The sequence below is a fragment of the Brachypodium distachyon genome, chromosome 1 (genome assembly GCF_000005505.3).
Source record: "Brachypodium distachyon strain Bd21 chromosome 1, Brachypodium_distachyon_v3.0, whole genome shotgun sequence".
Lineage (NCBI taxonomy): Eukaryota > Viridiplantae > Streptophyta > Magnoliopsida > Poales > Poaceae > Brachypodium > Brachypodium distachyon.
In genome coordinates, this window is record NC_016131.3 from 35312095 (window position 1) to 35336372 (window position 24278).

General features: G+C 45.6%; 3 protein-coding genes across 3 annotated transcripts; 1 reads left to right on the forward strand and 2 right to left on the reverse strand.

The window, feature by feature from the left end:
* Positions 1-491: 491 nt before the first annotated feature.
* On the forward strand, positions 492-4005 carry LOC100823530 (glucan endo-1,3-beta-glucosidase 14). The gene is made up of 5 exons (XM_010229344.3): positions 492-661; positions 741-1329; positions 1424-1898; positions 3095-3299; positions 3613-4005. Exons 1-4 carry the CDS (start codon positions 586-588, stop codon positions 3176-3178), a joined length of 1224 nt encoding a protein of 407 aa, XP_010227646.1. The 5' UTR covers positions 492-585; the 3' UTR covers positions 3179-3299; positions 3613-4005.
* Positions 4006-6196: 2191 nt separating this feature from the next.
* Positions 6197-11054, reverse strand: LOC100832740 (protein DJ-1 homolog B). Its single transcript, XM_003563751.4, has 8 exons — positions 10797-11054; positions 10520-10723; positions 9422-9571; positions 9150-9332; positions 8475-8555; positions 6915-7115; positions 6690-6830; positions 6197-6606 (listed from the first exon to the last, which is right to left on the reverse strand). Exons 1-8 carry the CDS (start codon positions 10938-10940, stop codon positions 6406-6408), a joined length of 1305 nt encoding a protein of 434 aa, XP_003563799.1. The 5' UTR covers positions 10941-11054; the 3' UTR covers positions 6197-6405.
* Positions 11055-16941: 5887 nt separating this feature from the next.
* On the reverse strand, positions 16942-20882 carry LOC100833046 (GDSL esterase/lipase At5g45910). The gene is made up of 5 exons (XM_003563752.4): positions 20136-20882; positions 19821-20036; positions 19547-19695; positions 19201-19474; positions 16942-17515 (listed from the first exon to the last, which is right to left on the reverse strand). The coding sequence occupies exons 1-5, from the start codon at positions 20395-20397 to the stop codon at positions 17289-17291; spliced, it is 1128 nt and encodes a 375-aa protein (XP_003563800.1). The 5' UTR covers positions 20398-20882; the 3' UTR covers positions 16942-17288.
* Between the last annotated feature and the right edge of the window lie 3396 nt (positions 20883-24278).

The window sequence follows — 24278 nt, forward strand, 5'->3', positions numbered from 1 at the left end:
GGATAATAAACATATAATAACATATTTATTATTACTTCTAAGCATATTTCCAACAACGACATCCGACCATACGCTGTCAGTCAGCTTTCTGAAGGGCCAGGCTTCGAGTACCGAAGTCGACGCATCCAAGATTGTGCGCAGAGGTTAGCCCTGTCAGCTTCGACACACGTCCATCTCCATGATCCGGGGCAGGCTGTAGAAAGAGGCACAGCATCATCCATTTGCCTCCCCTGCAGGGCTCCTACCACAAAACACAGAAACTCCAATTAGCCAAGCCACGGCAACGGCAAGACGAGAGAAGGGGTCAGAGGCAACCAATTAACCACTTGCCGAGACGAATGAAGGCCCCTCTCTCCTTCCAAAGTCTTCTTCCATCCATCACCACACCCCAAGTAAAGTAAAGAATTATTGCGCGATTAGCTTAGCTCCACCTACCGCACAGTGCATCACCTCCTCTCCCTCTCCCTGTCTATAAATACACCCACGGACCCCTCTTCCTTCCCTCCCTCCCCCCCTCCCCATAGCTTGCCTGCTCACTCAAGTAAGCTCATCGATCGTCCATCGTTGCCATTGCAGCTAGCAGCAATGGCGCCACCATTTGCGCCGGCGGGGTCGTGGAGTACACTTCTCTCCGCCCTCCTCTGCATCCTCCTCTGTTCAGGTAATGCACGCTGCAGTGTCGATCAATGGCAGATCGAACGTGTCTAAATTGACGAGGATTCCTTGTAATGTGCGTGCAGATGTTTGCGTGCGGCAATGCGGCGCGGCAATCGGGATCAACTACGGGCAGGTGGGGAACAACCTTCCAACCCCGACGCAGGTGGTGTCGCTGCTGTCCTCGCTGCGCGTGGGCAAGGTCCGGATCTACGACGTGAACCCGCAGGTGCTATCAGCCTTCAGCGGGACGGGCATCGAGCTCATCGTGACAGTGCCCAACGACCTGGTGCAGCCCATGGCCGCCAGCACGGGGCAAGCCCTGCAGTGGGTGACGGCCAACATCAAGCCTTACTTCCCCGCGACGCGGTTCACGGGCGTGGCCGTGGGGAACGAGGTGTTCACGGACGACGACGAGGCGCTCAAGGCCAGCCTCGTGCCCGCCATGCGCAACCTCCACGCGGCGCTGGCGCAGCTCGGCATGGACGGCTACGTGCACGTCTCCACGGCCAGTTCCCTCGGCGTGCTCGCCACTTCGTATCCGCCTTCGCAGGGCGCGTTTACGCAGGAGTGCGCGCAGCTGATGCTCCCTTTCCTCCGCTTCCTCGCCGAGACCAACGCCCCCTTCTGGATCAACGCCTACCCCTACTTCGCCTACAAGGCCGACCCCACAAAGTAAGCAGCAAAACACTTTCCTTTACTATCCGTGCTGCCATGTCAGCATTCGCGTTTTCTGACGTGGACATGCCACCTGTGTTTCGATCTGAAGGGTGTCGCTGGACTACGCGCTGTCGAACCCGTACCACGTCGGGGCGGTGGACCCGTACACGCGGCTGCAGTACACGAGCATGCTGTACGCGCAGGTGGACGCGGTGAGCTTCGCGGCGGCGCGGCTGGGCTACGGCGGGATCCCGGTGTTCGTGTCGGAGACCGGGTGGCCGTCCAAGGGCGACGCGGACGAGGTGGGCGCCACCGTGGAGAACGCGCTCGCGTACAACCGGAACCTGCTGGTGCGGCAGACGGGGAACGAGGGTACCCCGCTGCGCCCGCGGCAGCGGCTCGAGGTCTATCTCTTCGCGCTCTTCAACGAGAACATGAAGCCCGGCCCGACATCCGAGAGGAACTACGGGCTCTACCAGCCCGACGGCAGGATGGTCTACAACGTCGGCTTCGCGCAGCAGCAGCGAACCTCCGCCGCCTCCCTCTCCCTCGCCGCCTCCTCCGCGCCACCCGCCACCACGACGGTAATTAAGCGTTTTCTTTCTTTTCTGCCAAGTAATTTAACTTAATTGTCCATGGAAATCTGGTACTACGTATCTATCAGGATCACATCTTTTTCAGTCAGTCGATCAGTCAGAGATAGAGTCATACAGTGACGCAACTTTTGCTCCCCTTTTAAGATCTGGGTTCCCCACAGCAACGTCAGCAAAGGTGGAATGCACATGTGGATCACTGTTGGTCCAAGCTGGACTTTATTAAAACCAACGTAGTACTATATGGAAGTCTCTTATCCAAATAAAAAGCTGGTTATTAGTGGTCCATGACCATGCATGACGGGTAGTAGTATCTCAAACTAATTACACCAGACGGTAACCAACCGGCCGACTTGGTTACCTTCACATATATGGATGCATGCTTGGGTGAGACATACACGAAGCTACGAAAGCAACAACTCAGAGCAAACACATGCACGAAGCTAGTGCCCTAGACAGCGCAGTTTTTCAGTGACCTAACTGAATAGCCCAGTTTTATTCTTTCCCTTGTTTTCACTTAAAAGTGCCGCAAGGATCTATCATCAAGTCACTCCATTTTGAAAGGAGCACAGAAGCAAAAGAAAAATACTGCAAAGCTACATGTCATAATAACAAAAAGAATAATAATCAGCCTTTTCAATATGCATGCATGGTTTAGTTTTCTTTCTTTTTTCTAACACAGTTGACACTGCGGAGGAAACTTGCAAGTCAAATTTGTTAGGCCGTCCGTTTCTAAAGAAACTGAATGTCACCAAGGAGAAGAGATTTCTAAATATTCCTTGTGCATTTCCGCACACAAGAAGGCAGAATAATTCCAAAGTGTTCCTTTCTGGCACACACTGATCGCACGGTTCAGTACCCTGAGGGGCAAACTTTCATGATTGAACAATCCGCGTTAGGTGCATATGCGATTCTTCTCCCCCTAGTGTTTACGTTGTCAGTGGAGCACAAACAATCGACGGTTGATATTTAATCTCACAGATCACCGAAAGCGGTTATCCACATGATAACTTCTCGCGGAATCACCGGAGAGGCATTAGTAATCTATCGCTCGATTTGGACTAATGTTCTGTTCACACAAAAATGGAGATGCCTCTTGCTGTCAAAAAAAAAAAAGATGGAGATGCCTCTTTTACCTTAGTTGTTATTTTTATGGACTAACGAGGTTTCACCTTTCTGTGACGCAGAATGTTAGGAATGACTTCACCAGGCTGTGTCTCTTCTCATCCCTGGCCATCCTGCTCACCTCACAGGCTTTCTTACTGGGATGACACAAAAGCACCCAGCATTGGCCAGATGCATGCAAGCTCAACAGTGCAAGCAAAATGGCTTTGACTTTTGTGGACCAAAAGCCTCCAAGACCAAAGGGGACAGATGATGCACCATTTGAAGGTAGGAATGCAATGGCCCCCCTTGCCATCATATCATAGATGACACAACCTTCTTTCCTTTGTCATGTGGTATAGCTTTATATCTCCATGTCCTAGCCATCCAAGAGAGAAAGTTCCTTTTATTTCCTCGTCACATGCTCTTACCTTTCCTCCCTATGGGCTACCACATTTAAAAATCACAAAACTAATATATAGATGCAAGATCACACACACACACACACACGCACGCACACACACACCCACGCACATATACACATGACAATACAAAACACTTGGTCACAACTCACAAGGGTGCTCCTCTTTTGCCATTGCAGGAGGCAAAGAGAAAGCAGGTGTAGGCCAGAGGAAAAGGTCCTCTTTGCGACGTGGAAGGCACTACCTACCCCTTGGCCTTGTGTACGACACAGCGTGTAAATATGCGAGGGAAAAGTCCATTTTGCGACACACATGGGATCGACTCCGGGAGGCGATATGTGGAGAAGACGGAGAGAAAGGGTGTTGCCGGATGTTGCTTTTCGGCGGTGCGGCTTTAGTATTCCTTGCCATGTCAAAATGTGGTGGTGTTAGGCTTATGTACATATGATTTACTCTATTTTATTCGTTTATTTATTTGTTGCAAAGATCAGGCTCCTTGCATCCATGTAAATAACCGGGACATATTATGAGTGTATATATATGATTCTCATTGCAATTATTCTGCTTCTTTTTGGCATGTTCTCGTTAATGCAAATTCAGATTCGAATTATTTGGGTTAAGATGTTAATTCCATTGTTCTTGTCATGGAAATAATATGCATAAACAAAAGGCTGGAGAGAATCTACTCTCACATGCTTCTGTTTTTAGCAACTACCAGGAGCCCTAGTTATTCAATGTGTAAAACAGAGTTTAATCAATTTATAAGAAAAAAACAGATCGAAAATCTTACAATGTGGTGAGTCAGCTTGTGTAACAATTAGGTCCGGAGCCCGACACAGCAACGACTGTCCACACGACATGAGTCCAAAATACCTGCAACACAAAACCACATGTGATGGTGCCAGGGTTCATGTGCGAATGAACAATATGCACTGCCTTCTAGGGTTCGTTTCAGTCACTGCTTCCCATACCTGAAGATGCAAAAGTATCTTCGCTACTTATCCAGGATCATTCCGAGTGGGATGCTGAGGTTGTCAAGGACCTGTTTCACATTTCTATTGCTGACCGGATTCTCCAGATTCCTCTTAGCAGCCGTATTGGCGATGATTTTCTCAGCTGGCCTTACACCAAGTTCGGGATATATTCCGTTCGGTCAGCATACCATTTAGCTCGCTCGGCGAAGTTTGCTTGTGATCTGAGCAAAGCTGGACGTGGCTTGTCCTCTTCGGCCATGGAAGGCAGTCTCTGGAATCAACTATGGGCGATTAAGGTGCCTGGTAAGATGAAGATTAATTTTTGGCGCTTTGCGCATGGTTGTCTCCCTTCAGGTCTTCAGCTTCGTTTGAGACACATCCCAGCTGATGATGCATGTGTTTATTGCAATCGTGTGGAGAGTGCAGGGCATGCCTTTCTCTTTTGTCAGTTTGCGGTTGAGGTCTGGCATCACATTAAATCTGAATATGATCTGCAGCTGCAAAGAAGAAATTATTACTTGCAAGCACTGGGTTCTGGATTGCATTGCTCGGTCTAGCCACCGACAAAGGGCTGCGATCACCACTGTTATCTGGCATTTATGGGAGGCTCGCAATGCAATCCGCAACGGAGAAGCAATGCGATTCTCCTCGATCGATGGCCATCCAGGCTAAGGCGTATTTGGATTTGATCGACGTCCATCTTCTACATCCTACCTCTCTCAGGCGTGAGACAGTTTCTTCTTCTGTTCGTCGTTGGTCTCCGCCGCCGGATGGTTGGGTTTCCGTTAATGTTGATGCTGCCATTTTTCAGTCAGCCAGCAATATGGGTGTTGGAGTGCTAATTAGAGATCACATCGGAGCTTGCCTGATGGCCTGCAGTGAATTGATCAAGATGGAGCTCGCTGAGGCCATGGCTATGCGCCGTGCTCTGTCTCTGGCTATAGGGGGAAGGCTACAACAATATTATCATTCAGTCTGACTGTCTTTCACTGATTCAGCGTGTTCAGTCCCCACTAGTGGACCGGAGTCTGATCGGCGTGGTTGTCCAGGAGATCAAAGTTCTGGCCGCGACCTGCTCTTCTGTTAGTTTTCGGCATGTTTTTCGTTGGTAATGAATCGGCACATGTTTTAGCTCGCTCCGCGGAGCAGTTTGTTTCTCGTGTTTTCAGGCTCTGTAGCCCTGATTGTATCCGGGAAACTCTTTGTAACGATGTTTCGTAATCAATAAAGTGCCGTGTTCTCTCAAAAAAACTTCTTGCTCGGAAGCTCAGAGCTGCATGACCCGAACTGTCCGCAAGTCTTGGCATGCTAGGCAAATAATTGCTCGCAGACCTCAGCCTAGAAGGCAGTGTAGATTGTTCGCACAAGTCTCGCCATGCTAGGCAACTGTTCACAGACCTCGACGTCGACGCACGCAAGATCATGTTGATCGAACTGACAACCTTGCTGCACCTATCAACTGCCACCCAGACCCAGAGCCGGAGCTTGGATTTTTCACTCGGAGAGCCAAACTTCAACGACTAGGAAGGAGGAGCTCCACGACGACGCCTCCAAGGATGGAGACAATGTCTGAAAGCGCTGTTGAGCAAGGCTTTTGACTACACGAGTACACGACGCTCAAGCCCACAACCCACACGACACGACGGGTCCCCTTCAGCGGCCCTTCTTCCGAGCTAGTTCTATGGCAGTGGCACACCATGACACCACCACCAATGCAGATCAGCGGCCAGGGGGCCACCGGAACCAGAGTTCACGTGAACCGAAGCGCCACTGTGCCAAAGCACCGATAGGAACCATAACAGATTATATTACGATCGTTTTCAAATTCACCGGACTGCATCATACTCATGTACTGTAGAACTTTTTATTGCATTTCCATCCTGCAAGTTGCGTTCTTGCTGTAAAAAAACGAACCCTCAGCTAACAAAGCATGCCTCGTATATTCACAGACAGTAGCATACTCTGGTCTGACCGGGAACTTTCTTGTAGCAACATGACTCATACGAAGACCATCGTTTTGGCCAGCTCAAGGGCCCTTTCCCTTCCAAAGAGCTTCTCCACGATGGCAAGCGAGAATTCCATGGAAGTGCCTGGACCTTGGCTAGTGATCAGGTTGCCATCAACAAGAACTCTGTTTTTGCATTCGCTTTGGTCCGCAAGTTTGTTCCACATAGCAGGATAGGACGTAGCCTTCTTTCCCTGATGTTAAAAAAAAAAGGATGTAAAAATTACAAAACTGTATCAGCACGTCTATTCCACGGGGAATCTAATGCTACTCGTACCTTCAGCAGGCCATGTGGTTCAAGGGCAATTGCCGGGGAGGCACATATAGCTCCGTACAGTTTGTTTGTCTCGGCTTGCTTCTTGATTAAACCAATCAGTTTATCTGAATTGGCATATGCTTGGGCACCACCAAGACCACCCTATCAGTTAAACTGGAGGTCATCAGGTCTGAAACATAGAAGTTACTAATTGTGGAAATTGATCTATCAATCTATCAAACTTACAGGTAACAAAATAAGATCATATTGCTGCTTAATGGCTTCATCCAACAGCACATCAGCAACCATCTTCACGTTCCTGGATGCAACAATCTCCAAATTGTCTTCCAAGGATGCAACAACAACATTTGCTTTCGCCCTTCGAAGAATGTCGATAACCATAATTGCTTCCATCTCTTCTGTGCCATTAGCAATTGGAACAAGAATCTGCAACAGGAGAACAAGATCTTGAACTGTGAATAGAGCAACATATAGTTGGAAAACAGGGTCCCTTTGGATTGAAGGAATTTTCTAGGATTTAACTCCGTATGTGTTTTTCTGATGGAGACCATTTGGACCAAAAGAATGAACCACCAAAGTTCTTATGGTTGTTTTCCTCTAAATTCTATAGGATTCCTAGCAAGGGTTTTAGACCTCATGAGGACGGAGCCAGGATTAACTACAAGAGGAGCGAAGTTGGTCCTGGAGGGAGTAGATCTCTTACAAAATAACTAAATTTGATGAAATATATGTGAATTTAGCATATTTAATTAGAGATATGAAATTGGTTGGGAGCAGATCCCACTAGATCCGTCCCTGCTCATGAAAAAACTTTCATTGTGTGTTGCAGGAAACTTCTCTCCATGCAAGGTTCTTGTGGAGAATCAAAATGATTGCAAATTTCTGTGTCTAGGTTTCCTGTAGGATTTAACAAGACATGATTCCTATTCCTGGCTTTTTTTTAATCCTGAGTTCCAAAGAGGCCCTTACTGTTTAGTGAGTAGCTGTACCCAAATAACCGTGTTTAACTTCAACTCTGTTAAAAAATTAAAATGGATTACTGATTCAAGAAAATAGCCTTCTAATTGCTTGCTGGTGGCCTTTTCATTTAACTAGCACGGTCCCCGTGTGTTGCTACGGATTAAAAAAAAATGTACATTACATAATTAAAGAGAATGTTGCAGTATCATCTTAGATTATGTAATCCATATCTGTTCTTGTTTGTGCCAAATCAACACGTGGTGAGCCTAAAGGTGTGATGGGCCGCCAACACCAATTGATTGTTTTATAAGAGTAGAGATCACAAGTCAGGCACTAAATTGTGGTTGGATAGAAGGTAATCCACTAGCAACTCCAATGCCGCTATCCCTCCAAACGAAGCTAGAAAGGCAAATTTCTCAATAGACATCTCAAGGAGAGAAAGTGAACTATTGAATGTTACTGTAATTACAAAGGAACATATGTCCTAACCTTTCATCTATTAAGTGGTCTACGTGTACTAAACACATAACAAATTCTCCACCATGTTGGTATTGTTTGAGCAGTTTAAACATGTACCACCCAACTTTATTTGCTTTCTAAAATATGAACTTCACGATTCTAATTTGGTACTAAGAAACTTTAGTTATTTGCTCTGTGACACTGTAGTCCTCAAAAGAACATATTCTTGACCAGGAGAAGAATCATACTAGACTATTGAATGTTTTCACCAAGGATCACAATTCACAACTACAGCATACTATTGTATAAAACAAAAGCAATCAAACGCTCAAGGAACAATTAAGTTTCATAATGAAAATCGCATACCTGAGGTGATTCACCAACATTCCAACTAGTTGAATTCAGTTCCTTCATTGAAAACTCCACACCATGTTGGGGACGCATAACCTAGATAGATTTAATCCCTTAGTTAGAATGTAAACAACAGCTGCAAAAAAAATGAGAACTAAATGGCTAAACCTAAAACGAACAAACGAAGGCAACTAGGCAAGACATTGTAAGTGTTAACAGAAAGTGACTATTGCAAGGGAATGCATATGTTGAATTCATATTTCAATACGTAACTTGAATGTAGGGAAGTTAACAAAAAAAACATAACATTCTGAAACCATTGTAATAAATAACCAGTTACAACCAAAATGGTAATCGTTCTAATTTTATTTTACCAATTTTAACTTACAACTAGGACTAGGACAAGAGAAAGTGACATCCCTTAACATTAACTAATAAGAACATCTTGATACAAATAACGATTTCACGCAAGAATAAACCTTGTTTGCCTAGAACAATAACTCATTTAAAAAGATTAAATGTGAATGATTTCTGCAGATATAAGATGAATCATTTTTTATAATTACAAAACCCAATGAACAAAATTTATCTATATAGTATGAAAATTGCAGGACTACTAGGACCTATTAGAGCAGCATGAACATGTGAATTAATTTTGATAGTGAATGGACATCGATGGACGTTTCCTACCATTGGCCCAGCAACTTCATCAGCCTTTTCTTTGCCATATAGTTGTTCAACCAAAATAACAGAATATTCCATAGCTGTTCCTGGCCCACGGCTGGTCACACACTTCCCATCAATCTGCACCCTTGATTCTACAGCTTTCACCTCCGAAGGAAGTTTGTCCATGAATGATGGATAACAAGTTGCCTATCACAAAAGCTACAATGAGCTTTGCCCAAATGGAAGAGCAATGATACTAGGGATGATAAAAAATGAATTATGGGTTAAATGATAACCTTTAATCCATCAAGCAAACCCCAAGATCCCAGTGCCACAGCTGGTGCAGCACATATTGCAGCATAAAGCTTGCCCTTCTCTGCATGTTTTTTAACCATGTTCTCCAAAATTTTGCAGTCCCTAAAGCTGGAAGCCCCGGGCATCCCTCCCTGAAGAAAACACAACCAAAATGAAACCACCACCAATCAGAGATAAGCAGAGAAATTATGGGTTTCAAGTCAACATAGTTTTTGGTAAAGAGAAACCCATGGTACCCTCATAAACAAATAAATGCAACAAACCTCCAGCGAAACGACAATATAACAAACAACTGCTCAACAAATACTTCTCAAGTACAGTCCATACTTTATGCAATATCTGAGTCCTAAACTCTACTAGGATCAGATGAAGTTGATCACAATTGATATTTTTCAGACTTTATTTTCGGTTCAGAGGTGCAAGGGACTACACACAAACAAACAATAAAAATTTATAAGCAATACATAACAGACTTGAAAACGTGATGATGTTCTCTTTATGCCTCATAATCACAGACAAAAGACCCATAGCAAAATAATTCGGTACAACACAGGTAAAGACCTGGTAGGCTGGTAAACAACAATTAATTCCTATTTCTTGCTTCTGAACTAGCGACGCTTCTATACTACTAAATCTGGAAAAGTTCCAAAGGATTCCATTTCTTATTTTCAAAGCTCTAGTTCATCTGATGATCCTTACTTTGGATTCAAAATTCCGTGGATACAATTTGTAATGCAGATAAATATTTGGTGCTTTCAATAGATAACCATTGCACAGTTTACTGTTTTGTCACCAATATACACTGCACAGTAAGTTACCAAGACATCTAATTTCGCCCCAGTACAGTTTGCAACTTTGCATACACTTATCTTTCTTTGTCATCAATTCACACGCTCTGAAATGAACCGATGGTGAAATCACCGACCACAAACAACCCCACTTAGAGCATCTCCAACAGCATACCCATATTTGAGTGGGGTATGCTCTAAGTGGGGTATGCTGTTGGTTAGCTTCCATTCCCGGAGCAACAAGACAAAGAGGTAACTAGTACAGGCAAGGGGAGAATTTGAGTGACTCACGGGGAGCGATATGAGGTCGAAATCGGCATCAGCAAGGTCGGCAAGGAGGGCGTCCGCAGCGAGCTTGACGCCCCAGGACGCAGCGACCTGCGCGGCCCCGGGCTCGACGGAGGCGACTGCAACGTCGACCCCTGCGCGGCGGAGAACGTCGATGGTGATGACGGCCTCCATCGGCTCTGTCCCGTTGGCGATGGGCACCAGCACCTGCAGCATCCACCACAGTTAGAGAATCACAAAACACCGCTGCACGCAAAGGGCTGAGGAATGGAATTGCTACCTTCTTGGGGGTGGGAGACGAAGCCATGGCCTGCGGCGAGGAGGATGCGATAGCGCGGGTTAGGGTTTGGAGGCGGCGGAGGAGATGAGATGGGGAGGAGGTTGGGAGGGTTCTGGAAGTGAAAACCAGCGACAGCGTGGCCATTTCTTTTGGAGTTTTGGTGCTTCTAGTTCTTCCTGGGGCTGTCTGTCCCTGTTCCAGAACCGCGGACAACGTATGCGGAATGCCGCCCCAGTGGATGGGGTTGGCCCGTTGGCGTCGTTTGTTTTTATTTTGTGTCTGCTTCGTAGAGCAGCAAGTATTTCTCGATACTAAGTCTCTTAAGACAGGGCACGCTTGGTTCGTTAAGGATTCGGTTTGTTATAACTATGTGGAATCTTAGTTCGGCTCGTTTTATGCTCGCGAGCGTTCATGGAGATCGGTACAGACTCGTTAACATAAATAACCAATTTGATTTCATTTTCTTAACTAAATTTCTTACTCCAGCAGGCAGGCCATTTTCCATGTGCTGGGACGGAGGAATGATGGCGATGGAGAATTATGGGGGGCAGGACGTAGTGATGGTCGCAGTTTCCCATCCGGACTCTGGTCTGCTGAAGCCGCCGGCCTATGTGCCTAGGACAAGGAGAGCCGCCACCACCGCCTAGGATTGGGATAGCCGGCTGCTGCGCTTGGGACAGGGCGAGCCACCGCCGCTGGCCTGCCCGTAGGATTGGAAAAGGTAGGTAACGACGAAGGGGATGGGGAGAGGCCGAGATGGATCGATTTGTGGTCAGGGTAGGGTTAGTTTTCCGTTTTTTGCCATGAGCCCACGACGCATTGGTCTCAGAGACTCAACCGAGTGGAATAGAAAATGGCCTGCCGCCCCTCAAAAAAAGAAAAGAAGATGGGCCACCGCAGTGGTGATGGCTTCACCGGCTTGAATCCTGTAGTAGCGACGCGAGATCGTTAAGAGCCTACCGAGCGCTCGGCGAACTCGATCGATAAGATCGTTAAATTTAATGATCTAAGAAGTATGTTCGGTTCGGTTTGTTAAAACTAACGAACGAGATCTTACCGAGCCGAGCCATCGAGCATTTGTTAAGGTTATCGGGCTTCGAACTTTTTGTCCAGCCCTACTCTTAGCATATAATTTTAGGCATTTTGGTAACATGGTGTGATAACTAAAGAAAAAAAGATGGTTCTGATCTCTTGCTAGAGATACATTTCTTGCACTTGGACATATTAAAAACATTTATTATTCCAATCACATTCAAGTATGACTCCTAAGTTAATTAATAGAACCCTTTTAGTATAGAACAACTAAGAAACCATACATTGTGAATGTTGTCTCTTATGAATTATCATCACCTAAGATGCACAACCGAAGGAAATGTTGAATCACGAAGGGTAACACGTTAAGAGAGATGCATTGAGAGATTGGCCTTAACAATGGGTATTCGAGACGTACAAATCCAACGGGTATTCACCTGCTTAAGATATGAGCTTGGTAAAGTATAATTTCCGTGGGTTCATAAATAGTAAATTTTGTACCCGTCGGGTATGGTAATGAAAGACCCGAACCTGGTAACCCATGTATCCCGTCGTAACAACATGGAGATACATTGTCATATATGATAACTGAAAATAACAGCGTTAGTCCAAAGCCCCAGAAGCCTAACCCAAAGTCTCACTATTCCTCCCCCCGCTCTCCCTCCGCATAAATTATCTGAGGAAACCTAACCCGGCGAGTACACATCTAGTCAATTTACACCACTCCAGCAAGTAGACATCTAGTTGGAGTCGCTGGCAACGGAAAAACAACGCCATGTGGAGGCAAAATCAGAAGACCTTACTACTGAAGCGACTGTTCTGAACTTCTCGTTACACATCCGATTTAAACGAAATGGCAACAGCGGAGCGGCCGAGAAAATATGCACCAAACTACTCCTATCTCATTCCATGTGCATTTTGAATGGACAAGAAATGCTCTCTCGATTGGTTCTAGACTATGACAACACTACTACCCCGGTTGGTTAGTTAGTTCCGAGGTTTTTAATGGGTTTTTTCAGGGGTTCTAATAGATTAAGACAGTCGCACAATCAAAATCGGCCCGCATAGTTATTCCCCGCAGAACCCTAACAGCTCTTCATATTCATACCCATGCTGCTATGTGCCGAGACATCATGTTTTTCTCTCTCTCCGCCTAATCTTTCTCTGCACTGACGTCACCTCCCTAGCACCTCTCACCCTATGCTCTCACGTATAGCGTCGCTGCCTTCTGCAGTAGTCGACAGGTCAGTCACTTTGAACCTAGCCGCCTACCTCGCTCCTCCGTCTCTACCATCCCTATCCGCCATAATGCGATGGAGGCATACATGGAAGCACACATGAAGAAGAGCGATCGAGTAGCTATGATGGTGGTGTTCACACGTGGTCATGTCAGCTCCGGTCACCGCTCTCCACTAGATGGCGACAACTTAGACCACCACGGTGCGGCAGCAATATGTCGTTCCCAGTGGTGATAACATATTTGTCAATTGTACCAGTGATGGATTTAAAGGGGAATAATGGCAGCAAGTGGAAGTGCATGGCATGTAGTGTCTTTTTTTTGTTTTTAATAGAACTAGCACGGTATCCTTCTTGTGTTTGTGTTGTTGTTTTATTTTCGTAAATTTTCCTCGCTGACATATGTCGATTGATTTAGTTTGCCGCTATCTAGCTTTATATAATGCAAGATGGATAACTAGTTTGTAGTTATCACTGTGTCTTGAAAAATATTATTTGAGGTCTCGTAAAAGTCTTCAAAGCCAAGAAATGAATATTCTTGGATGAACCGTTCGAGGAAATACACGATGAGGAGAGGGTATTACCACAACACTGTGCTTCAAGGTTTGTGCATCTAGTTTTAATTTTATGATCCATTACTGCAGCATGTTCCCAGTTTAAAATGTAGTTTTTTTTTCATAGACTCGTTATGCTATATTAGATCATTTCTGTTGGCTTATTTTTGTATCTAGGCCCTCTGATCTGTGACTTGTATGACTCGTGTTTTATGACATTGCAATAAACACTACTACAGAATCCGTTATTCTTGGAAGCTCCCCACTAATGCAAAACTAAAACGCGTCAGCGCAGATCCTTATCTCCGATGCTCCTTATAAGACGTGTCACAGGTAACATCCAGGAAGCCACAACAACAAGATATTTCTAACACTTACCTTGGAAAAGCGTCAGAGAATTTCCACACTTCTGACGATTCGGTTCTACTGACGGTTCCTTACTTCGTACGCGTCAGAGGAGACTCTAACTGCTCTGACTCTTCCCTTTGCTGAAGTGACAACTGTGTTCACGAAAAATTCTCTGACTCTTACTTGTGTCATCACGTCAGTATACTTTTGATGTTGCTGATGAGGGCATCCCTAACTCTTTATCATCTTTGCCTGATGATGATATTCCTATTCAAAATAAATCCAGTGATCTACACATTGGACCAACTACACGAGCACGTGGCAAGTTATTAGAACAACAGGTGAACTCATTCCTAACTGCACATAATGTCTATATTAATGAGAATTTTATACTGCCTAAGTCTTTGCATCTTTGTGTGATCAGGTTTGAGGCTGAGGCGAGCATGGAGCATTGAGGAGAGGAGGCCGAGTGCGAAGATCACCAAGTGCTGATATCCAACATCAAAATATGCGCGAGAGAGGAGAGGGAGGCAGGCGCACCACAGATGAAGATGGAGGATACAAATTAGAAGAACAACTTGTGTGCAAGGGCTGCCAACGACAAGAATGACATGCCGAGTTGCACCACAAGTTGAGTCCGAGTATGAGGCGCACTAGGACAGCCCATGACGAGTTCTACAAGTTTAAGGGGCGCCGGATCTGCGAATCCATATTTAAGCCAAGTCTTATTCGGATTGGTTGTATCAGTTTGAGTCAAACCATGTTTGGGTTCAAGTCCGAGTCCACGTAGGGTTGCTGGCCACCTCTCACCTATATGTACAAGGAGTGCGCCTAGGGTTAGGGTTAGACCATGTTTAGATTATTCAGAATCTTTTTGTTGAATTGCTCCAAGCATTCATCTGAAAGTATATAATTCCTCTTTGTTTCGATCAGAAATTTTACCTACACCATATTCGATTCGATAGGGTGTTTAGTATCTACTGAAAGTTTGAGCGTCATCAGTCGTTCCGCTGGGAATTGGGAGATAGCGAAACCGCTTGTGGTCGGCGGATTACTGCCCAAGTGTGTGGTGTTGTGAATTTCCATTGGGTTGCAAGTTCGTTGCATCAGTGACGGGTGAACAGCCGGAATATTTGTAGAATCATCCAGGTTATCTACTTAGCTCTCTGAGAAGATCAGGCCGTCCTTTATCATCTTGGTATCAGATTTTCAGTGTTTACTCGGTGAGCACATTTTTTTATCCTTAGTTAGTTTTATTTTGCGTCCTATCCAGAAGAAGCCATACAAAAAAAAATTGGGTCTAGTTTTTCCCATAGCCGTAGTTGCACCGTTTTACTTGTGTTTAGTTGCTGGTCGTCTTCCTTTTGCGTAAGTTTTCCTTCTCGTAGATCCTATAGGTTCTTGTTTCCGAGTCCTACTTGAAGTCGCCGAGATTGGTTTTCTTCTTGTTCTAGTCGGAGTTGCTGTGTTTCTGTTCTTGGCCGAGTAATACTCCAAATCGGCAAGTTGCACGTGGAATCCTTCTTTTAGTCGATGAGATCGGTTTGTGTCATGCTCCCAATCGGTTTTCTTTTCCGCGTTAAGTTTGGATCGTATTCCTGTTTCCAATCTGAGTCTATTTGCAGTCGGCTTGATTTGCTGATTGCGAGTAAGTTCAGATTTCCGATTGATAGCCTTTCAATCTTTGCGTAAACTTACCTATTTGAGACTAGCATACCTTTCTGCTCACATGCCGCTCTATCTAGGGTTTTTGACTAAAAATTTGGTGGCATGAAAATTTTCGTCCGCGGTGCGACTTTTGTGGCCAAGAGAAAATACAAAAAGAAATTTTAGTATCCGTACAGTCCATACAATTGTGGGCTGAGAATAGAAAAAAAAGAGAACAAATAAAAAAATGAAAGAAGACAGAAGTGAAGAAAAGAGGCCGAAAGTTTGTGTTTTTTGTTGCACTCGTAGACTGAGCAATCTTGTGCTCGTTACCTTGAGCTTTTGCTAGTGCCACTCCTTGTGCATTGCAACACGAGCTTTCCTCTGACATGTATCATATACTTTTTAGCTCTTCGTATAGTTGCATGTGTGTTTCCGTTGCGAGTCTTGTGTCCTACGATCAGCACTAGGCCTCGTGAATTGATATTGTTAAGTATCCCAACCAAGCTCCACCTTATACACCTTTGTTGTCGTGTGATAGTCTTGACCCATAAAATCCGCTCTATCACACACGTGCATATCAGCCACCGCAGCAGTAAGTAGCTCTTTCAATTCACTTCGGAACGGTAAGATACCTTGTTATTTTCAGTTTTGAGTGAGTTGAGTGTTTTCCACATATATATACACCTTTGTGCTACTCTTTTGTGTGTGCTACCATGTCTACAGAGGACCTGGATTTAATGAAGTTACTTCACCTGATTTTGGGTGGCTGACATGTGGGTCCCACGGGTTACGTCACTGAATCCTTCTCCGTCTACAGAAGCCAAGCAATATGATGTGGAGAACAAGCAAGATCCTACAGCCCAATGCAGTTCTTTCAATTTGAGGCGCTTCATATGCATTTTCAGCGTCTAACTCAGCCTCAATATTCCTCTTAATTAATAGAGTGAGTCTTTTGGACTCCGGTTAAAAAAAAAGACTCACCTTTCAACTGCAGAGCATAAAACCTCTGTTCAAGTCAGTGGTATTTTTATATTTTAGGCTTCTCTTCCTACCAACATGCCATGTTCTTGCAATGTTTCAAAAGGAGATCCTTCTGGCCATTTTATGTGCAAAGACAAACACGAGCAGTTGAAAGTTGAGGCTAGTTTGTTCATCACCAACTCATCGAGAGGCTAGTTTTTTTGTGGTCAATACCTTGCAATTAGCTTTTATTCTGCTGAAGTATGTTCTCCAGTTTTCCTTTTAAGTGGCGTATAATTTTAAATACATTTTTATTTTGCACAGTTATGGATTATGATGGCACAAACATTTAAACAATCATCCAATAAAAGAACACCTCCGTACGCGCCACATCTATATAGATTCAGACAAAACTTGAAGTTAAGACCATACTGGTTTCTGATCAAAAGCCTGAAGCTACACAGGAAGATAATCTGATCATATTCAACCACTTTGTGCTACACTTTGTTACTTATACCACCTGATGAATGAAGAAATCATGCTTTAATAGCCCTCCCTATCTCACCTTTTTTTTTACCTGACTGGGAATGAAGCCAAACAAAATGGATGGAGATATACATGCAACTATATGGAACTACCATTATCAGCTCCAATTTGGTGTGCTATTTTGAGACACTCTAGAGCTACAAAGGCCAAGCGACCAGGTAGATGCTCAGGAAGACTGTGCGATAGGTTGATCCGCGAACGGGCCGTGCAACCAACCTCTCGCTATGTGCCCATATGCTGCTTCTGTCAAGTGAATGCCATCCCAGCTCCAATGTGTCTTGGGATCAGCGCAGGGTGTAGCACCAGGCTCACCACACTTGGCTGTCAGATTGAAGTTATAAGGACCCTTCCCAGGAGCGCCACAGCATGCTCTAGGCAGCTGTCTGTGGAATCCTACACAAGAGCAGAAATGTTAGGTCCCTAATACCTGTATTCACTTGCCTCGAAAATCATTGGTCTCTTTCATGACGATTTTCACCCGTTAGCTATCTAGTAGTCAAGATAAGCACTATCACTTTCCATGAAATTAAATAATGGACATGCTGCTACTGTGCAGATGATACAAATATGATAGGCTCATTGCTGCTTGTTGAATGTGTGTACCCATCTCTTGATGTCCTGAAAGAGACTACAAAATACGCAAGATTCTCTCTCTGACACAGATGTGTCACCAGAATGAGCCTTCTTTTCCTATTTGATCAGAATGTTGCCTTAACTAGTAGCTAGAAGTACATGTTAACTTTTCTACAAGAGGAATAAACAAAGAAATATGAAAAAAAAGACAAGATAATAAAATACAGAAGGGCCAAAGATGGTCAGTGGCGGAGCCAGCCGATTAGTGGAGCCTGGGCAAAGTGAATGCCCTTCCTCCTAAACTAGAGTTTGCCCATAAAATTTTGGTAATTTAATCATCATGCACTCTTACTTTAACTTAAAACGAGTTCAATTAGGGAGCCCAGGCAGCAGACCTGGGTTGCTAGGCGGTGGCTCCGCCCAGTGGCGGATCCATAGGGTGGACAGGACCAACCTGAATTTTTTTTATACATTACGTATGTCATGGCAAAAAGGATAAAACAATAAAATACATAAATTTATATGAACAATGTCACTTATGGACCACCCTGAGCCTTTGTACTGGATCCGCCCCTGAAAATGGGTACATGCTAACGGCACGATTTTCTGGTGTTTGTACTTCTAGAGATAAGGACTTGAAGAAAGGTTTGAAATCCAAAACATTAAGAAGGAAACAATTCGTACCAGCGTTTGAATGTTACCCACCCTATCTTTATGCAACCTTTTGCTTCAATATGGTGCTCAGTTTAAAAACATACTCATGCAGAAGGTAAATTTTCCTTGAGAACTCGTTTCAAGTACAGTGTGATACACACACATACATGCATTTCTTTATGTTCTATGGACATGCCTTCTTCTTAGGATTTCTTTTTTACATGAGGTTAGGATTTACTCTTCCAGACAGGTCTAAACTTCCATCTAGCTTTGAGAACAGGTTACTTATGCGTCGATAATTTCTATTGGCTACACACAAAAATCATTCTTATATATCTTTGATAACTTAACTAGCAAGGTAATTCTTTGACTTCTCCATGTTGTATAGGCAAAGGAAATCCCCGAAACCAAGATTCTTTGCAAAAATAGTGCCACTGCTTTTAAGAGAGCAGCACAACTGACTAAGAGCATGTAGAGTTTGCAGTAATAGACTAATAGGTAATGTGTCCCAACATTCAGAAAAAACAATGTGAATTCTCCATAATAATATAAGCAGTAAATAGTACCCCTTCTGAAAGCAGGTATGAGATTCTACATGATGACAGCTCAAGTAACTTATTTAGTTTCTTAATCTCAAACGCGCAGAGCATAAATCGCACTGACTAAGATTCTGGAAAAGTGGAAATCCTTCCTAGATCTAAACAATAAGTAATGTACTAATGTTTACTGCATCTCATGAGAACATAGTTGGACAATTGACTCCAAAGTTTCCTAGTACTAAAACAATCACACAAACATTATGATATCTCATAACCTAACAATAGCACAAAAGAAAGAATATAGTATCTCACCAAATTTCTCAGGCTGAAGCAAGAACTGGATAACTGGTGTGAAGTAATCCCCATATATGATCCTCACACCAGGGTGCTTAGCACGGAGCTTCTCTAACGCGCGCTTGAGCAACGCATTGTGTATCCACGAGAATGTGTTGAACCGCTTGAGACAGCCGCTACGCGGACCGTACCCCTCTTTAGGCTCGGTGTACATGGTCAAGTACACTGGAAAGCACCCGGATGGCATCACTCCGGGCACAATCAAATCCTTTGCCCCCTCAGCAATCAATTGCTGCAGCACACAAGGAATTAGAACAAAAGTACACACGCACCATGCAGGAGGCCAGCAAAGATAAAACCCTACCTCAACACCATCAGAGATGCCCTGTACAACATGAGGCATCAACTTGTAGGCCTCATTGAGGTCCTTCCCGGCGAAGAGTGGCGCATTGTAGTCATTTCCACCAAATTCACCGACCACAAACAGGGACTTAGCGAAGAAGTCCTTGCATTCTTCAGATACAAGAAAAGAGGAACAGACGGCCACACCCAATTCGCATCAATATCACACATCAACATCCATGAAACTGAACCGTACTAGGTAGGTAAAATATTAGTTTTTATTTAATTTCTCGTACCTTTGGTGGAGTTGCAAAAGGAAGGCTTAAGGTCGCGCAGCCACTGGATTTGGGTAAAGAGGGAACCAGAATTCCAGACGCTCTTGCCGAGCCCCCGCTTTTCGAAGAACTCGGTCGTGAGCGCCGTCGCGCCGGTGATGGCGAAGTTGGCGCCCTGCGCGAAGCTGGCGTTCTTAGCCTTGGACGGGGGTAGTAGCGGCAGTCCGAACTCTTGCGCTGCAGGAACCAAGAAAGCCAAAGCACGTACAAATCCATCAAATCTCGAATCCAAGAAAGACGCACGGACGCAGTCAAATGAACAAATCCGCCAATTACCGATGAAATCAATGACGAGACGGCCGTCGGAGCAGCGGCCGGTGGGGTAACCGAAGTAGCTCTGGCCGTAGGGCAGCCGCGCCGTGGCGAGGTAGTCAGGGATGCCCTCCGTCACCAGGTTGCCGGCGTCCACCAAAGAGTCCCCAAAATTAAACACCGCGTTGTACTTCCCAGCCTCCGCCACCGCAAGAAGAATCTGCAGCACGGCCGCAATAACAGCCGCAACACTCCACCCCGCGCCTCCTCTCCTCGCCGTCGCCATTATTCCACCACCCCCGATGGTCCGGCCAAGGAAAATTTGGGCGAGGAGGAGGAAAAGAGAAAGAGGGAGAACGAGAAGCTCACTCTGGCTTCGGTTTCTTGGCTTGGAGCGGGCGCGCGGTTACTAGTCAGGCCTGAGTTACTAGTAGCTTCCCGTGGGCGTGGCGCTTGTCTGTTTCTTCTTCCTGTGGGGAGTGAGAGGCCACTACGACCATGGAGATGGCGGTGGAATCAGATCCTTGTTACAGCTCTTCTTTTCCACTCCCAGCTGCGGCGTCCTCACTGGCTCGGAGATGGCGGGCGTTTGGGGATAGATGGACGTGGCTGCCGGCTGGGGAAGCGAGGATGGGGCGGTGCCGGCGGTGGCGCATTGACTGATAGCTACCGTGGTGGTGCTATTGAATGCGGTGTGGGTGGGACACCGTGGGACGGCACGCGGAGGACCGTGGGGGGGAATGACGGACAGGGGTTTGCCCCCGAATCATGCCTAGGCACCTAGCGGTGCTTCCTTCTCGTCACAGTTCTTGTCCGGCCAAATTGAATACTTCAAAGATATTGACGCGAATTGGAAAAACGTCCCTATTGTAAAATCAAAATCTACATAAGCATAAATTTAAAATCTAATTGGGTTGCCAACGAGTGTATGCAAAACGTCTAATCTATGAAGAACATCACTGCTCCTGTATGTCCATAATGCAAGAAAAATATGTCCATAAAGTTTGGGTTGCCAAGCTTGTAATCAATCTTTCTTTCTCTACATGGTGGAGAAATAAAGTTGCCTTTAGCCTTAAGGTTGATCTCGATCCTGTGAATCACAACAACCAATGAAAAATTATTGTTCTCTCTCACAGTCTTGTCAACAACAGCAAGCAATGAAAAATTATTGTTCTCTCTCGTTTCTGTTTGCATATATGGCCATTCAACGGAGCTTGTTCTCTCTCATTTCTGTTTGCATATATGGCCATTCAACGGAGCACGTTGGTCATAACTTATGCAAAACGTGACTTTATACATTGTGGGCTGTGGCTATGTCTACAAGGTACATGGATGCCATTTTTTAATTAAAGATGACCTTATATATTGAAAATGTTCACAGTGTACACATGAAAGTACTAAAATGATGACCTCTTAACACATTTTGAATATGTAGAATCATTTATATCTTAAAGCAAGCATTCGGTTGATTCATGCTCGATCTTAACCATCGATCCAGGGTTTCCAAGCTACATCTCACTTTAATATTTTTCAACAAGAGTTCTTTACTACCGTGCAATGATGCATAAGTTATACGATTTTACAGTAAATTACCATGATGGTAAAAGTTAAGATGGTACTCCCTCCGGTCAGAATTACTTGTCGAATTATTACATGTATCTAAACGCTTCTTAAACATAGATACATCCGTATTTGGACAAATAATACCAATCGGAGGGAGTAACTAAATCATTTGATAACTTCTCATCAGCCGACGTGTATATGCATCATCACCATGGTAACTACATCACACGTACGGTATGAAAGTAAATTCTCGTATAGTATGAAAGTAAATTTGGTGACAATTGTTATCAGGCAGTCTGATAAGTGCACTACCATAGTGGCAGCTAATGGTAGACGTTACGGTGCTAACATCATCCTTATGGCGTTGACTTTATACCAAGCAATATGGTAAGCATTTCATTGTTATGGTGGTAATTTCTCTTATAAAACTATAGATAATCAGTGGCTATGTCATATAGGCTTCACTAACTTGGTGCTTACAGTTATATTGAAGACTCGTTATAGTAAAATAAAACCCTTATATGGACCGAACCGTGAATCCTACGTAGTAACGATCAATTTAACATTTCGCTACAAGGGTCAAGATGCCTACGTGGCACGGTCAATCATACGTGGCAATAATCAAGACTAGTCAACAATTCATGCCTCTCATGCCTTAGTCAAAGGGAGAAAAGAGTTTGAGTAGAAGGCAAGAAAGGTGTTGCGATGGGGCCTTTAATCCATGGTGGATCATGGACCAACACTCATTTTTCCCACTTGGTGCACAGAAAAACTATGAACCAAAAAACTACTTTTACCATTTTACCCCCACTTTTCTCTCTCCCTCAAGGGTAGCCATGGTCTTTTGTCATGGACCCATAGGATATAAATATCCCCTATGAGGGCATGTACCATTCACTCTCAACTTGAATAAACTCAAGGGGAGAGGGCTAGAGAGTCTCTTTGAGAGAAGCTCTAGTTTCGGGATCTCGGGAATTCTCATTCGCCCGATCCTGAACGAGAGGGAATCGGGTTGGAGTCCTAAGGGTATCTCGACCTCGCTACTTGGGAAGCCTCGCTCGGCCCAAGTACGAGGCGGCCCCTTTCGACCTCTCGCTAAGTGATTCGGTGAGCCACGATCGACCCGAAACACTTTGGCTAACGATTTCCTCGAAGCCTCTCCTAACATAGGACTAGGTCGCACCCGCAGGGTCGACCGAACCTATTCAAAAAATATCGACATGTCAACTTGTCCAAGTGTACGGCGACCTTCGCTATAAGGCCGGCATACACGCCCTACTTTCATGCGCTTGTGCCATCGAGTTTTGGCACCCCTTACTCTAATTGTTATCGAGAACAACAACAATGGCGCCGACCGTGGGGAACCCTTGCCACAATTGAAGATTTAATGGCCCCGACAAAGCCTACTTCATCGGGTGCACAACTTGTCGTGAAGTCTACACGGTTGCAAACGAAGAAAGCAAGTGCCTCGGGGGCTCCCGAGGAAGAAGGAATCCTCACCAGTCCGGACATCGCCGCAAGCATGGTCGCTACGACGGAAGTCGTGGTCGCCCCTCCGCTCCCGGCCGTCCCGGAAGGGACCGAGTTGCTCGAAACCGTCGTAGGCGGTCACTCGACACTCACGGACGTGGTGGCAAGGATCGGCGAGCTGCCTGCGGTTGCCGCCCCCGCGAGTGATACGGAACTCGGCATGCCTCGCTCGATGGGCTTCGCGCCACCTTCCCTACAACCGGTAGTGACCTTGCCCTTGGAACCTACAAGAGGAAACAATGTGGCGTCAGAAGGATCTGCGCCAGAAAACCAAGGAGTCCCGGCCTACGACCCCTCCAACCCGGGACTGCCTCCGCCAGCGCTCGCCGCGGTCGCCCATGGAGCTCCTTGGTATCATCCTTATTGGGGGCTTCCGCCGCAAGGCGCTCTCCCAGTCACGCACGCTCAACACCAACCTCGCTTTGCGAGCGCCCCGCAAGTGCCCCTTGCTTTCCCCGTCGGGGTCGAGCAAGGTGGCAACCAGGTACCGCCTCAAGCTGCGTCTCGTGGGAAACGAGACCCCAGCATGCATGGGAACGAGCAAGTGGCGGAGTCCGGAGCCCGTGCCGGCGGCGAAAGAAATTCCCATCGATGCTCCGACCCCCCAAGAAAATGCCGAGATCGTTCTCAAACCGACCCTTCTAGCGACGAACCTCTTTCCGCTCGCCGGGGGAGGTCCCGTCGAGATGTGCAACCTCTTTCCGCTCGCACTCACCGGGATGGCGCAAACTTGGTTTTATAACCTGCGGAAGAACTCCGTGCACTCGTGGGAGCGCCTCCAAGAGGTCTTCATCGCCAACTTTCAGGGAAAACTTCAAAGAACCCGTGCAGGCTCAAGAGCTATACGCCGTGAAACAAAAGCCGGGGGAATCCCTCCGAAGCTTCTTCCATCGCTTCGCGAAGGTACGAAGCCAAATCGCCAACCCACCATCGACCACCGTGATCGACGCACGCATGCAAGGCCTTCTCCAAGGAGAAGTGAATCGGGCCCTAAGTCGCAATCCTCCAAGGACGACCGAAGAGCTCTATCGAATCTTGCAAGAATATGCCCGGTGCGAAGACGGGGACATTGCC

Coding starts and splice junctions, on each gene's coding strand:
- LOC100823530 (XM_010229344.3), top strand. CDS start 586: ATGGCGCCACCATTTGCGCCGGCGGGGTCGTGGAGTACACTTCTCTCC. Junction 1,330..1,423: donor TACAAGGCCGACCCCACAAA/GTAAGCAGCAAA, acceptor TTCGATCTGAAG/GGTGTCGCTGGACTACGCGC. Junction 1,899..3,094: donor CGCCACCCGCCACCACGACG/GTAATTAAGCGT, acceptor TCTGTGACGCAG/AATGTTAGGAATGACTTCAC.
- LOC100833046 (XM_003563752.4), bottom strand. CDS start 20,397: ATGGCGACGGCGAGGAGAGGAGGCGCGGGGTGGAGTGTTGCGGCTGTT. Junction 19,475..19,546: donor GCATCTCTGATGGTGTTGAG/GTAGGGTTTTAT, acceptor TGTGTGCTGCAG/CAATTGATTGCTGAGGGGGC. Junction 17,516..19,200: donor GCTTCAGCCTGAGAAATTTG/GTGAGATACTAT, acceptor GCTCTTGTGTAG/GATTCCACAGACAGCTGCCT.
- LOC100832740 (XM_003563751.4), bottom strand. CDS start 10,940: ATGGCCACGCTGTCGCTGGTTTTCACTTCCAGAACCCTCCCAACCTCC. Junction 6,831..6,914: donor ATGATCTTATTTTGTTACCT/GTAAGTTTGATA, acceptor TTTAACTGATAG/GGTGGTCTTGGTGGTGCCCA. Junction 6,607..6,689: donor AACCACATGGCCTGCTGAAG/GTACGAGTAGCA, acceptor TTTTAACATCAG/GGAAAGAAGGCTACGTCCTA.